Raw genomic sequence first — 12,745 nt, forward strand, 5'->3', positions numbered from 1 at the left:
GCAGAAGAAAACAAGGTAAACGTACGATATAATGTTGGACGAAAGCGTAATAGTAGATTATATTAGACTTAAAATGTTATTGGATACGTGATTTTCGATTCACGCGGGGTTATACAGGGTGTTCGGCCACCCCGGGGAAAAATTTTAATGGCAGATTCTAGAGGCCAGAATACGACGAAAATCAAGAATACCAATTTCTTAATCGAAGCTTCGTTAAAAAGTTATTAACAATTAAATTCAAAAATTTCAAATCGTTCTGGAAAAATTATTTTCAGTTACGGGGGGCAATTACAAACATTTTTGGTGAATACACATACCTCCGAATTCCTATCCATTTTCGAGAAAAAAAATCGGGTAGGTGTTGAAATTTTTCGGTGAAAAAGAAATTTTTGAAATCGTTCTAAAAAAATTATTTTCGGCTACGGGGGCCTATTACAATCATTTTTGGTCATTACTCATATACCCGAAATCGTACGCACTATCGAGAAAAAAATTCTTTACTGAAAATCTAATTAGGCGCCTAAATTTTTCGGCGAAAAAAAACAAATTTCAAATTGTTCTGGAAAAATTATTTTCGGTTGCGAGGGTGAATTATAATCATTTTTGGTGAACAGACATACCCCCGAAATCCTACCCACTTTCTAGAAAAAAATTCGAAAAGGTGAAATTTTATGACGGAAAAGAAAAATTTCAAATCGTTTTGGAAAAATTATTTTTGGTTGCGGGGATCAATTACAATCATTTTTGGCGAATAGACATCACCCCGAAATCCTGCGCATTTTCGAGAAAAAAATTCGGTACTGGCGGAATTTTAAACGTTAATAACTTTTTAACGAAGCCTCCATCAACAAATTGGTGTTCTTGATTTTCGTCTTATTTTGGCCTCTAAAATCTCCCATTAAAATTTTTCCCAGGGGTGGCCGAACACCCTGTAGAGTGGATTATGCTTGACGCCATCTTTGTTGAAATTTAGGCCCCACTGTGCCCGGGTCTTGCATATAAGGGTTCGAGTATGATTGCAATGCTCCGTGGTAGTGTAAATCTGTTTGGTCCGATCGAAGGCAATTAGAAACTTCCATATGCAGTGAAAGTTCTTCATTTCCTTTCTTTCCATATGGCGTACCAATAGGAATTGAAATTAGAAATGGGTCGAAACTTGATTTCCAGATAGACGAAACTCGACTCTGAAACTCTGTGGGGTTTCGAAATTCAAAACACTTGAAACCCAATATTCTTACTTTTTTCTAAGAATAACTTGTATTTTATCGGGAATCAAACTTCGTTCCAGAGAATCAAATTATTTATTGAATATAATTTATTGGAAATTAAATGCAATTATAATTCGAGTAAGCAAGAAAATCTTCCAGTTAGTCTATTACTAGCTATATTGTCAGAAGTTATGAGGATGGATCCAAAGTCTGAAATTTGAAGTGGCTTCGTTTATTGTTATTTGTAATTCATGTTATTGTATACGTTATAGAAAGCCCAAAAATAAATTTACTGTTAAAGGTCGTTCCACTATTTACGTTCGTTTCAAACATTATGGTGTGTTGTGTTCGTTCATTCTATTATTATCATACGAAACTACTGTAAGGCTAGTTTGCTTTTCTCTGCCAAATGTCAATGGAAGTAACGTTATGTGTTTCTCACTCTACGATGAATTTTCGCTTCACCCTCGCGTTCTGAATTTTTAAAATTACAGCATGTGCAGTAATTTTTTAATAGGAGTTGGAACGCGTTACTTTGAATGAAAACGGCTTTCACGTTTCTCGATATTTTCATTGGATTTCCGTTCGCTGGTTCTCCTGTGCCGTTTGACGATTAATGCACTTATCACGTAATTCCCTGTGTATATCAAGTTATAAGACAAAATTATAAATTCTGACTTCCCTGCTCGTCTTTTGCTTATGGATCATTCAAATTTTTTTTTCGTACAATAAAAATGTATTATTTTCGTATCAGCAAAAATAACGAAGATATTAAGTTTTTATAAAATAAAAGACACACTCTACATGTTTATAATAATTATACATTGTAGAAGAAATGAAACTGAAAAGGTATCATTAAAGGAAGTGTGAACTTTGAATTTCGAATTGCAATGTTACCATATCCTATCAATTACCGAAAAGATCGAATCGAAGTGGAATCCAATAATAGCATTATATTGAAAACGAAGTTACATCTCTCTGCGTTTAAACAATTTTAAATGTTTTTTACAATAAACTCTGTACAACACGGTAGTTACGTTTCCAAAGATTGTCGGGAGCAAGTATCAAAAGTAGATTAAAAGAAATTAATAAAATTAGTATTTCGTTTCGTTTCGTCTCTCATAATAGAACAGGTTAGTTTTGTGAATAACTCGCGAATGTGAAAATGTGTTGATTTTCTTATACGAGACTCGACGACGAGTGCAGCGTCGTGATTGCGAAGCTTGGAATAAGGAACTTCCAACGACTCAGACCCGCCATTGTTCAGCAAGGGGTTAACAACTTTCTCACCGTCTTTGGAGAGAGTGATAAGAACATTTTTTTCGTGTACCTTGGGAGACATTATTACGGGTTCTGAATGAATTTTTCACTTTCAAGTGGCCATTTTTAACAATCTTCTTTAACAGGAGTTTCTGGGGCGGAAACATTGCACAGTGCCTCCATTTTCTATTTTTTTTTTTTTCCACACAGAAGTGAGTGTTTACGTACCTGAATAACGAAGTCCCATAAATTTCTGGCGCATTAGCCATATTTACAGACCCGACGCGGAAGCGTGTGTACACGTTCGCCTCGTTTTTCGTTCCCCGATAAAAAATATCGGAAATAAAGTGCACTTCGTCCCCGAAAAACTCGTCAAGAGGGCAAATAAAAAATCAGTAGTATATTCCTTCGGTATAATTAAAAAATTGTATTTGCTTCGCGACTGAACGAAATTCCACAAATTCTCAATTGACGTCGGTATTTTTTAAATTGGTGGGAGGCGAGAACGAACAAAAATAACATGTTTACATTTATCAGTATTTTGTTCAATCAGAATTGTGTAAATATTTTTTTATAACATCGATTGATTTTTTTTAGATTTGCTACCAGAGTATTTATCGAGGCAATAAGGATAGCTCGTAACCAAGTAACTACCAGATCACGCGTCAGGCTTTGAACAAATGTAATCGTGGAGATCGAGAGTGATCAAGATGGCGTACCAATATCGTTATAAAATCTTTGCTACGGAGAAATGATCAGTATCAATCACTTTATCGATTGTTCGCTAATAGAAGGTTGTGATCGTCCAACATATGAATTTGAGAATAGCTATTATAAGTCGTGAAACGCTTTTACTTAAACACATATTGACCCGCGGACGGTATATGTATATCTGAACTACTTCGATGCCGCGCGCGCCATTCTACAGTAAATAGATAGAGGACGAAGTCTATAATGCTTTTTCTTATTGCATTGGCCGAGCAATATATTAACACACCGAACGCCTCGTGTCGAATCGTAAAAATAGCACGGAGGAGGGCTCAAAATTTTTTTGAGGCTTTGAATCTTCTATCCCTAGATTAAAGAAAACAATATGTCGATATGTCGGTCACATTTTTAATAACCTCCGCGTTAATCAGTTTTGGACCAAGGTATTCGAGAACTCCACGTAATCTTATTATACACATGTATTAATAAATATGAATACAACGACTCGCCCTTAACAATAAAAAATCTGTTTCGTTTCTGAAAAAATAATTCGATCAATCGCCGAAACAACGACCGAGCTCTCGTATATTTGTAACATTTTATTTTATACAGGGTGTTCGGCCACTCCTGGGAAAAATTTTAATGGGAGATTCTAGAGGCCAAAACAAAACGAAAATCAAGAATATCAATTTCTTGACTGAGGCTTCGTTAAAAAGTTGTTAACAGTTAAATTAAAAAATTTCAAATCGTTCTGGAAAAATTATTTTCGGTTGCGGGAGTCAATTACAATCAATTTCGGTGAATAGACATACTCCCGAAATCCTACCCACTTTCTAGAAAAAAATTCAAGAAGATGTGAAATTTTTTGACGGAAAAAAAAAGATTTCAAATCGTTTTGGAAAAATTATTTTCGGTTGCGGGAGTCAATTACAATCAATTTCGGTGAATAGACGTACTCCCGAAATCCTACCCACTTTCTAGAAAAAAATTCAAGAAGATGTGAAATTTTTTGACGGAAAAAAAAGATTTCAAATCGTTTTGGAAAAATTATTTTCGGTCGCGGGGGTCAATTACAATCAATTTCGGTGAATAGACGTACTCCCGAAATCCTACCCACTTTCTAGAAAAAAATTCAAGAAGATGTGAAATTTTTTGACGGAAAAAAAAAGATTTCAAATCGTTTTGGAAAAATTATTTTCGGTCGCGGGGGTCAATTACAATAATTTTTGGTGAATAGACATACCCCCGAAATCCTGCGCATTTTCGAGAAAAAAATTCAGTACGAGTGGAACTTTAAACGTTAATAACTTTTTAACGAAGTCTCCATCAACAAATTGGTATTGTTGATTTGCGTCGTATTTTTACTTCTGGAATCTCCCATTAAAATTTTTCCTAGGTGTGGCCGAACACCCTGTGCGTTTAACGAGTTTATATCCATTAAATAAAAACGAAAACGCGAAAGGTACGTGAAAGAACTATTTCGTATCAAACAGGATGAAAGGGCGAGGTTCGGCAAACAAGACTGTTTTACAACCTAACCCAAATATGTGCCAATGCGGCCATGTGCGACATCCGTATAAAGGGTGGGGCGTAATACGTAGTATAACCGGAGATGAGATGATTCCTTTCGAAAGAACAAGTCGAAACGAACGATATTTTACACACAGATTGTTAGACTTGGTTTTCTCAATAATTTTTTCCCCCCTGTGAAAATCTAAAATCTTATCGATCGAAATTGGAACCATAAGTTGAGAACCACTGTATTAGAATGTAAGGGGAATTTCCCTTTGTAAATAGTTACTAACAGTGCTCAAAGATAGCATCGCTGGTACGTCCAATGTTACCCCTGAAGAGAATATAATAAGTGCCAATTCAAGCGTTGGTTCATTGTTTCTTGTCTTCTGTCTGCGCCATTTGTTTATTGCAATGTGCGAGTTACATTTCGTGTTGGATTCCGTAATCAATTTCTCAGCTTGTATTAAAATCTTGTAACACATTCTACTTGTACACGAAAGAGAAATATTTTTGGTTTTCTATGCAAGTGACCTAGCAACAAACAGGATTGGCAATTTTATGTGCATCTATTTAAATCATGTATGTTGTTTTTAATAACATGTTATCGAGGAAAAGCGATTAAAATGAAATAATTTCAAATTAAAATCTTGAAAGATCTCTTTTCACATATTCTATTAAGTTAGAATAACAAATATACACATATTATTATAACTACACATTGAATTTGTAATTTACAGAAAATAACCATAAATAAAATAAGCAGCAGCAGACGGGAAATTGCATGGTAAACAATGCTTATAGCTCGATCATTTTCTGCCACTCCCGTTTCATTTCACAGTTTCGATTTATTTCTTCTTTTTCCTTGAAGAATTGTTTTCTTGTCAAGTGTACCACGATTTATATCCAATCTATATAGAGCAACGTTCAAGGTAATCGACGGAATCCGATTAATGAAAAGATACAAATTGCTGCGTTGGCGGAATCCTTACGTGACATTGGACAATTTTCGAAGTTCGATAATGAGGGAAATCAAAGAAACGCTAATCGAAGATAAATTTGCATTCGGTAACAAAGAACTTTTTACGATACTAAACATCTTTGCTACTCATTTGCAGAAGTAACAGGCAAATAAATACGTAAAAAGTAAAAATGTAAACGCATAAAGGCGAGATGCAGCAATAAAATGCTGTTGTTGAAACCTAACCTAGCATATTCTGCTGCAGGAACGCGCGAAATTTCACACTCTTTTGTTTCGTATTTTATGTATTGGTGCGCCGTTTTTAAAACGTCGTGTCGTTATACCAGTGGAAACATTTGTTGCAATTAGATTATGGATATATATAAAAAATAAAAGTAAATGGAGTAGCGTAGTATATTAACGTTAAAGTGTACTGCAGTATTTTTAGGTATTATAGACAGGTAACAAGGGGAGATCATCGTAGCATAGTTGGAAGATCGTTAGTCTGCTAACCCGAAGGTCCTCGGTTCGAATCTCGTCAGAATCGAGTTTTCCCTCGCACGATGATTCTCGTCATTTTTCTTCGACTTTTCACGCAAGATTAATCTTGTTGCACGCATCTATAACCATTGCATGCAACTTATTAAACTAACTTGCAAGAGTAAAATAATTTGGGGTCAATGAGCCGTTCTTAAAAGATTACCATTTAGAATGGTCAAGCATAACCCGAACACTTTTTTCCAACGCATTTATCCGCGTTATTTGTGAAGCTCCATAAGTCACGTAATATAGAAAGTGTAATATATAAAATGGTCGTTTAAAAATTTGAACAACTGTATTGCTCAAAAATAATTGGAAGATGGGCTAGATAAGTGACTTACTTTCTCGGTCAGTAAGGCATTCAATACTTTAAAAGCTTCAGCATGCTGGACGAGTGAGATATTCAGTCAAAATATTACTGTATTAGATGTACAGTATACCTCTGCCATTTGCCAAATTATGAACTCGTGTATTTGCGGATAAAAATACTGGTTGCCTGGTACAAAAAATTAGTAGTCATTCCATCCGACATTATTAATTATAGCTGAAAACTTTTTTCTTTATTTTAAGGCCAATACCTTACAATGTTACCACGACATAACCTCACTTTCAGTTCTGCATTAATTTACAAGCTTTTAATCTTACATTTCGAATGTGCTGGTTTGAGAGTGAATTTAGACAACTGATCGAACTTATGTATTATTTTATTTAGAGTACATGCAATTTACAACATAGAGAAACTCATTCGCTTCGTGTTGATTGTAATTTGCAATGCAAATCTTTTGCCTCTGTTTAGATTTAATCTTTTGTTAATTGCTTGAAAAGAGCAAACTCCCCCAACGGAAACGTCGCATTTATTATTACAATTTTACCAAGTATTGTTGTTATATTATAGTAAGGGTTTTCATGTAAAGCTCCCTCTGTCGGAACAAGTCAAATATTATTATTCAAAGCTAGCTTTGTATCAAAGAGCAACTCTCTACTGCTTTTAAGACAGTTACTTTTTAAAAAACGACCTTACAACTACTTTTAATTGAACTTTCAAAACAAACAAAAAAATAGCAACTGGAGAATTTTCTGAGAACTTTCGCAGCGTATGCAGATTCGAAAAATAGGGTAGTTAGACAACGGCGCTATATGAATAAAGATGAAAACATACACCGTTGCCTGGGAATACCATTTTTTCAAATTTGTTGCGTTTTATCGCTTGATAATTGTTTAATCGCTTTATATTTGGCAACCAATGTAAATGCATTCTGTCAAATAAAACTAAAAAAATTCCTTTTTCTTTTTTCATAATTAATTTATTTATAGCAAACGATACTGTAAAAATTAGAAATACGTGTAAAGTGTTCCGACGGTACTGGTAATCAAAGGACGAACACCGTTTAATTGACTGCAGACATTTTCTAAATCGGCACACAATCAGGTTAATTTCGTTTGCGTCCAATGAATAAATAAATATTTGATTTACCAGAAACTAAACCATCGATAGTTTCGAACGGCGCGAGCCCAACGGCGACGTATTAAATGCATATGTAATAACGTGCATAATACTCGATAAATGGCGTTAAACGTGGCTGCGCAAATGGAACTATACAGGACAATAAAGGATCCGTTATAGGCAGTCAACTTTACGGTCATCTGCGTATCGCAGCTTTATTGCAGACGCCGGAAAAGTCTGTCTACTTGTGTCCGTGACACATATTCGCACGCGAGCGGCCATTTTACCATCCGTACTTTTGAACCAGTTTTCAAATACACTTTCTAGAGCGTGGATGATATTTAATCATTTTCCTATACCCGTTGCGCGAACGGCGTATAAAGTGCCATCGACTGAGTGTACAGAATGCTGAAAACAATCGATAATTTCTTGTACGTTGAACAAACGTACCTCGCGATCCCTGACTTGTTCCATTGAAACCGTCATACACGACGTGCATATGTTTCCCTGTTTGTTTCCGTTCAAATGTGATACCCATTCGAATTGCATTAATCTGTAAATCAATTTTGCCTACAGGGTGTTTCGGAAAAAATGTAAGTTTTGGGGCTCGTACTTTTGTCTCGATAATTATTGTAATTGAAGGTTAGGTCGAAACATAATTGTGACCGAATTGCATTAATCTGTAAATCAATTTCGCCTACAGGGTGTTTCGGAAAAAATGTAAGTTCTAGGGCTCGTACTTTTGTCTCGATAATTATTGTAATTAAAGGTTAGGTCGAAACATAATTGTGACCGAATTGCATTAATCTGTAAATCAATTTCGCCTACAGGGTGTTTCGGAAAAAATGTAAGTTTTGGGGCTCCTACTTTTGACTCGATAATTATTTTAATTGGAGGTTAGGTCGAAACATAATTTATAATCTCGCAAAATCCGAATCCGAAATTCAAAACTTTAAATCTAAATGCCTTGATAAAAACCATAGATCAATTATTTTTTTAAATATTTTTGTCATTTTTTAGAATTTTTCTAATCTTCGATGCAGGATTTGGCGTGTCTGTGCGATTTGTTCCCATTCCAGTGCAAATTTTAGCTCCTCGATGGAAAGAAATGCGTAGCCTTTATCACTGACCGCATTCTTGTAGTGTTTGTCTCCCCACGAATGCATATTTTTAGCAGAACTAATTTGTCGTAGTACGCTTCACGAATGCACGGATATCCGGCCGATCGCCATGGATTCCATCTGCCTTATCGTTTATAGTCTAAACAAGTATTATTTTAAGACATACGTTCATTAAATTTTTGTTACTTGTCTAACCCTAGAACTCTAGCAATTTTACTAAATTTGAATGAATTTCTAATAATATTACTTTCCGACTCGTTCAATAAATTCTAATTCAAAACTATTTCTAGATCTTATTTCCTTTCGATAAAATAGACGTGGTATATTGTATATTGTCAGCTTGATTTTCTTCCTCTTCAGGACCGAACAAATATCGGGGGAAATAGAAATCGTAGTAAGCAATGTCCTTTCACAAGTGTGTTCCGACGTTTCGTCAACATTACAGCTATTGTTAGAAGCTGAAAAGATCTGTTTCGAAGGGTGCCAAGAGATGTAAAAGTAACGTATCTCGCTTTCTTCTGTGTATCATGTTTCATTATGCCTAGTAGTTGTGTGCTAGGAACGAGTCTGACGATAAGTTCAACACTGACAATTACACTCTTTGTAATAATTACTTAGCAGTGTACATTACGAAATGGGCATTGTTAATGTTTATGCGATAGATGTGAAAGAATCTCCAAGGAAATTCAACTTACTCGTATAAAAGTAGGAGGTTTAAGCTTTAACATAACCTCAAAAAGATTATTCATGCTTAAAGTTATGGAAATCGTAACTATTATCTTTTAGCAATTTATATTGACTTTGACTTTGATTAATGTATTGATACGAATGCATATTCTAATTTGTAAGAAAGAAGAAGTGTTAATAATTGTAGCTGCTAAATCCGATAGCAATTTGAATGAATTAAAAACTACAATAGTCATGTTTCGAAGGAAAGATACACAATAACACATCGAAGCTTTCATTACTATTTTGCTTGTCATCAGAGACGTATCTCCAATAAATCATTCGTCGACAAATCTTTGTATATTGGACGAATTGCCTCTTGTACCCTATCATTAAGAGGAGGTTCGTGAGAGAGCTCGTGAAGCTTTCCATCGACCTCCACGCGACGCCACTTACACCATCTATCTTTTCCGGTAGGACAATAGGACCAACTTTTCGTCTCTGTTCAGCTTTACTCAAAGTATCGTAACTCCCTCAGCTTTACGAATTCCTCGATAGAATTTTACAAACATACTTTAAAGACTATACAACAAAAAAATACATATGATTTCCCGAAACATCTAAAAGAACGATTCGCAAATTGTTTTGGAAGAAACACTCCCGTTAAAAGAGAAAATTTGTACGCCCTACATAAATGGTAATTAAACTTCAACGGTTGTTAAACTTTGATAGCTAAGACAATCTTATCAGCTTATTCTGATATCGAGCAAGCAGTTCACTCAGCCATTGGAAAGAGGATGTACAATTAAATAATATTTAATCCCCGGATGACAGACTCCCGGGAGTCCATTTTGACCCTAACCTCAATTTCATTACATCGCGTTCCGACACAAGGATTCTGATCAAACTTTCCCCATTGTTGTATTTGTAAATTCTTTATTTATCGATGTCGTTAATTTTACAAGCTCGTTCAATGTTTACATTATTATTAAAAACCAGAACTTCGCTACTCCGAAAGATGTTAAAAATGTTGGCGATTTTGATCGATGCGCGTAGTCTAGGAACGAGTACCGGCTTTACTGGTTCACGCGGGCACGCGAGGGTTAGGGTTTAAGGGATAAAGGCGGTTAGAAAATAGAAACGGAAAAGACGAGCACAGGGAATCACGTAGAAGGCGCACCGGTCGTGCCAAACGTCGTGTCCTCGACCAATCGTTAATTCCTCCATCGCGAAGCTTGTAACGCAATGCTGTTGTGTGACGATCGAAGGTGAAGGACTGCGACGAGGCCGACAAAGTCTCGGCACCGTGTACGACGAAATCGGACGCCGAGGGTAGCCGAAAAGGATCAACGACCGCGGCGTCGGTATGCAACGACGAGGAAAATGGCAGCAGCGCGCGGAAGAAAAAGAAGAAACGCCGGAAAACGCGTAACAAGCAGCAGCTGCAGCTGCATCATCTATCGCAGGGATCACCGGACGGCAATCAGCACCCGCACACGGTGGTGAACCTGCCCTCGTCGTCGGACGAGGTCGAGGCGGTCGGCGAATGCTCGAAACGAGATTCGTCGAGCAGTTTGGGCGGAGCCAGTCGCCACAACACCCTACGGGAATCTTTGCTCACGGTGCTGGGTAAGCTGGTGATCTGGAAAGGCACCAGATACCGCTCGGCCACTGCTGCGTCCTCTTCGTCGTCGGCGCCGCCGAATTCACCACCCGCTACCGAGTGTATCGGCCGTAGCACATCCTTTTTTTCCAGCGGTGAGTCTCTCGTCCGCAATTCCCTTTCGTCAACGGTTACAGATCCTCGTCTGCAAAACTCGTCTCTTCTCTCGTCTGTTCTTTCCAATCGCAAAAACGTGTGATCCACAATTTGTGGGATAAACATGCTAGTACCATTCTTCCACGCGAAGAGGGCACATCGTGTACAGCGTCTCCATTTCTGTTGCAATCCGCTGACTCGCAGGTATTAGTAGAAAACGGTGACGAAGATCGGTGGTAGCCAATCAGCGGGCTGCAGCAAGAGTGGAGATGTAAACCCACTGTGTTCTTCTTCACATGGAAGGACTATAGTCGGCTATACAAGCTAAATTTGGTAGTTCGTTTAATAATAAGAGGCCGACTACTGGCACATTTACCCTACCACCCAAAACGAGCGGTAGTTTCATGAATTTTGTACAGGAAATGTATGCGTTCAGTCGAAATGACCTATTTATTATCTATTAACACGTTGACTGCCACGCGCATTTTTAAGTCGACTGCCGGCCACCGGTGACCCCCACGGCAGTCAACGTGTTAAGCGTTTCTAGAATATTTGAAGACAATTTTTGTTAAACGTCTATGTCTCTTTATAACGCAGAAGATTGGCTTTACAGTAATGATTCGTAAGTCGAACGTTTCTAACCTTCCCAAGTGGGGAGATCCCCCTTGGAATCGGTGAAGCGTGAAAGGCGACGTTTAAGAAACGATACGAGCCAAGGTGCCCCGGCGACGATTTGTATACAAAAGACACAACGCTTTTTTCTCATTTGTTCTCCTTTGCTCGCTGTCTTTTTCGTCGAGACTATGGCCCTGGGCAAAAGATAAAGGCGACTCCGAGGCTCAACGATATCGCCACGTATAAATAGCTGCTGGTGTCGAATTTCGCCATTTCGACTGAACGCACACAGCTCCTGCGAAAGAATCGTGAATGTACCGTTCGTCTTGGGTACACCTGTACTTTAGTACGCGTCCAAAATCACGATCCAGTATGCATATTCCTCTAAAGCATGTTCCTGGGTTCGTCTCATAAACCCCTGCTTACAGAAGACCCTTTAGGAGGTATTAACAGACTATTTTGTAGGGCACATCTACTTCATACTGTTTAAATGCCACGTTCGTGTCGGAAGGTTAATACCAAGCACGCGTTGTCCTCAAACTGTTCGAACGAATACGCGGCTTAACAATGTTCGTTTAAATTTAAGTAAATCGGGAGTTGGCGTTACAATTATGTAGAGCTCTCGAAAGAGAATAGGTTAGAAAGTAATAGAGTAATGCGCGGTTAACTTTCTCTCTAATTCACACGTACATCGAAAGAAATTTTGTTATAACAAGTTCGACCGTGTATCGAATAAATACAATAGACATTTATTTATCATTTCTAATAAATTCACGTAATTTAAGCGAAAGTATCCATTTCGAAATGTTGTGTTTCTCGTATCCTCGGAGAAACCAATTGCAATAATGGCGAAATATTGAAATTAGCTACGAAAAGAACGCAGCTTACGTAAGAAGAGCTTTAATGCACGGTTTCGGTTGCAAGAAACAGGAGTACGAAAGCTATAAAGAT

The 12,745-nt window shown here is 37.3% G+C and overlaps 1 protein-coding gene across 8 annotated transcripts in view; it reads left to right on the plus strand.

Annotated features, from left to right (window-relative positions):
- The window catches only part of LOC122403496 (phospholipid-transporting ATPase ID), a 124,347-nt gene that overhangs the window by 91,752 nt on the left and 19,850 nt on the right, over positions 1–12,745 (plus strand). For 6 of the 8 annotated variants that reach the window (XM_043407039.1, XM_043407041.1, XM_043407038.1 and 3 more), the window contains exon 3: positions 10,689–11,178. The exons of the other annotated variants lie outside the window; for them this stretch is intronic. In XM_043407039.1, coding sequence (XP_043262974.1) covers positions 10,689–11,178 — 490 coding nt within the window. The remainder of the gene's footprint in view (positions 1–10,688; positions 11,179–12,745) is intronic. 8 annotated transcript variants of the gene reach the window in all.

This window comes from Colletes gigas, unplaced genomic scaffold (assembly GCF_013123115.1).
Source record: "Colletes gigas isolate AHSC1104 unplaced genomic scaffold, ASM1312311v1 Colletes_gigas_Sc00055, whole genome shotgun sequence".
NCBI classification, from domain to species: Eukaryota; Metazoa; Arthropoda; class Insecta; order Hymenoptera; family Colletidae; genus Colletes; species Colletes gigas.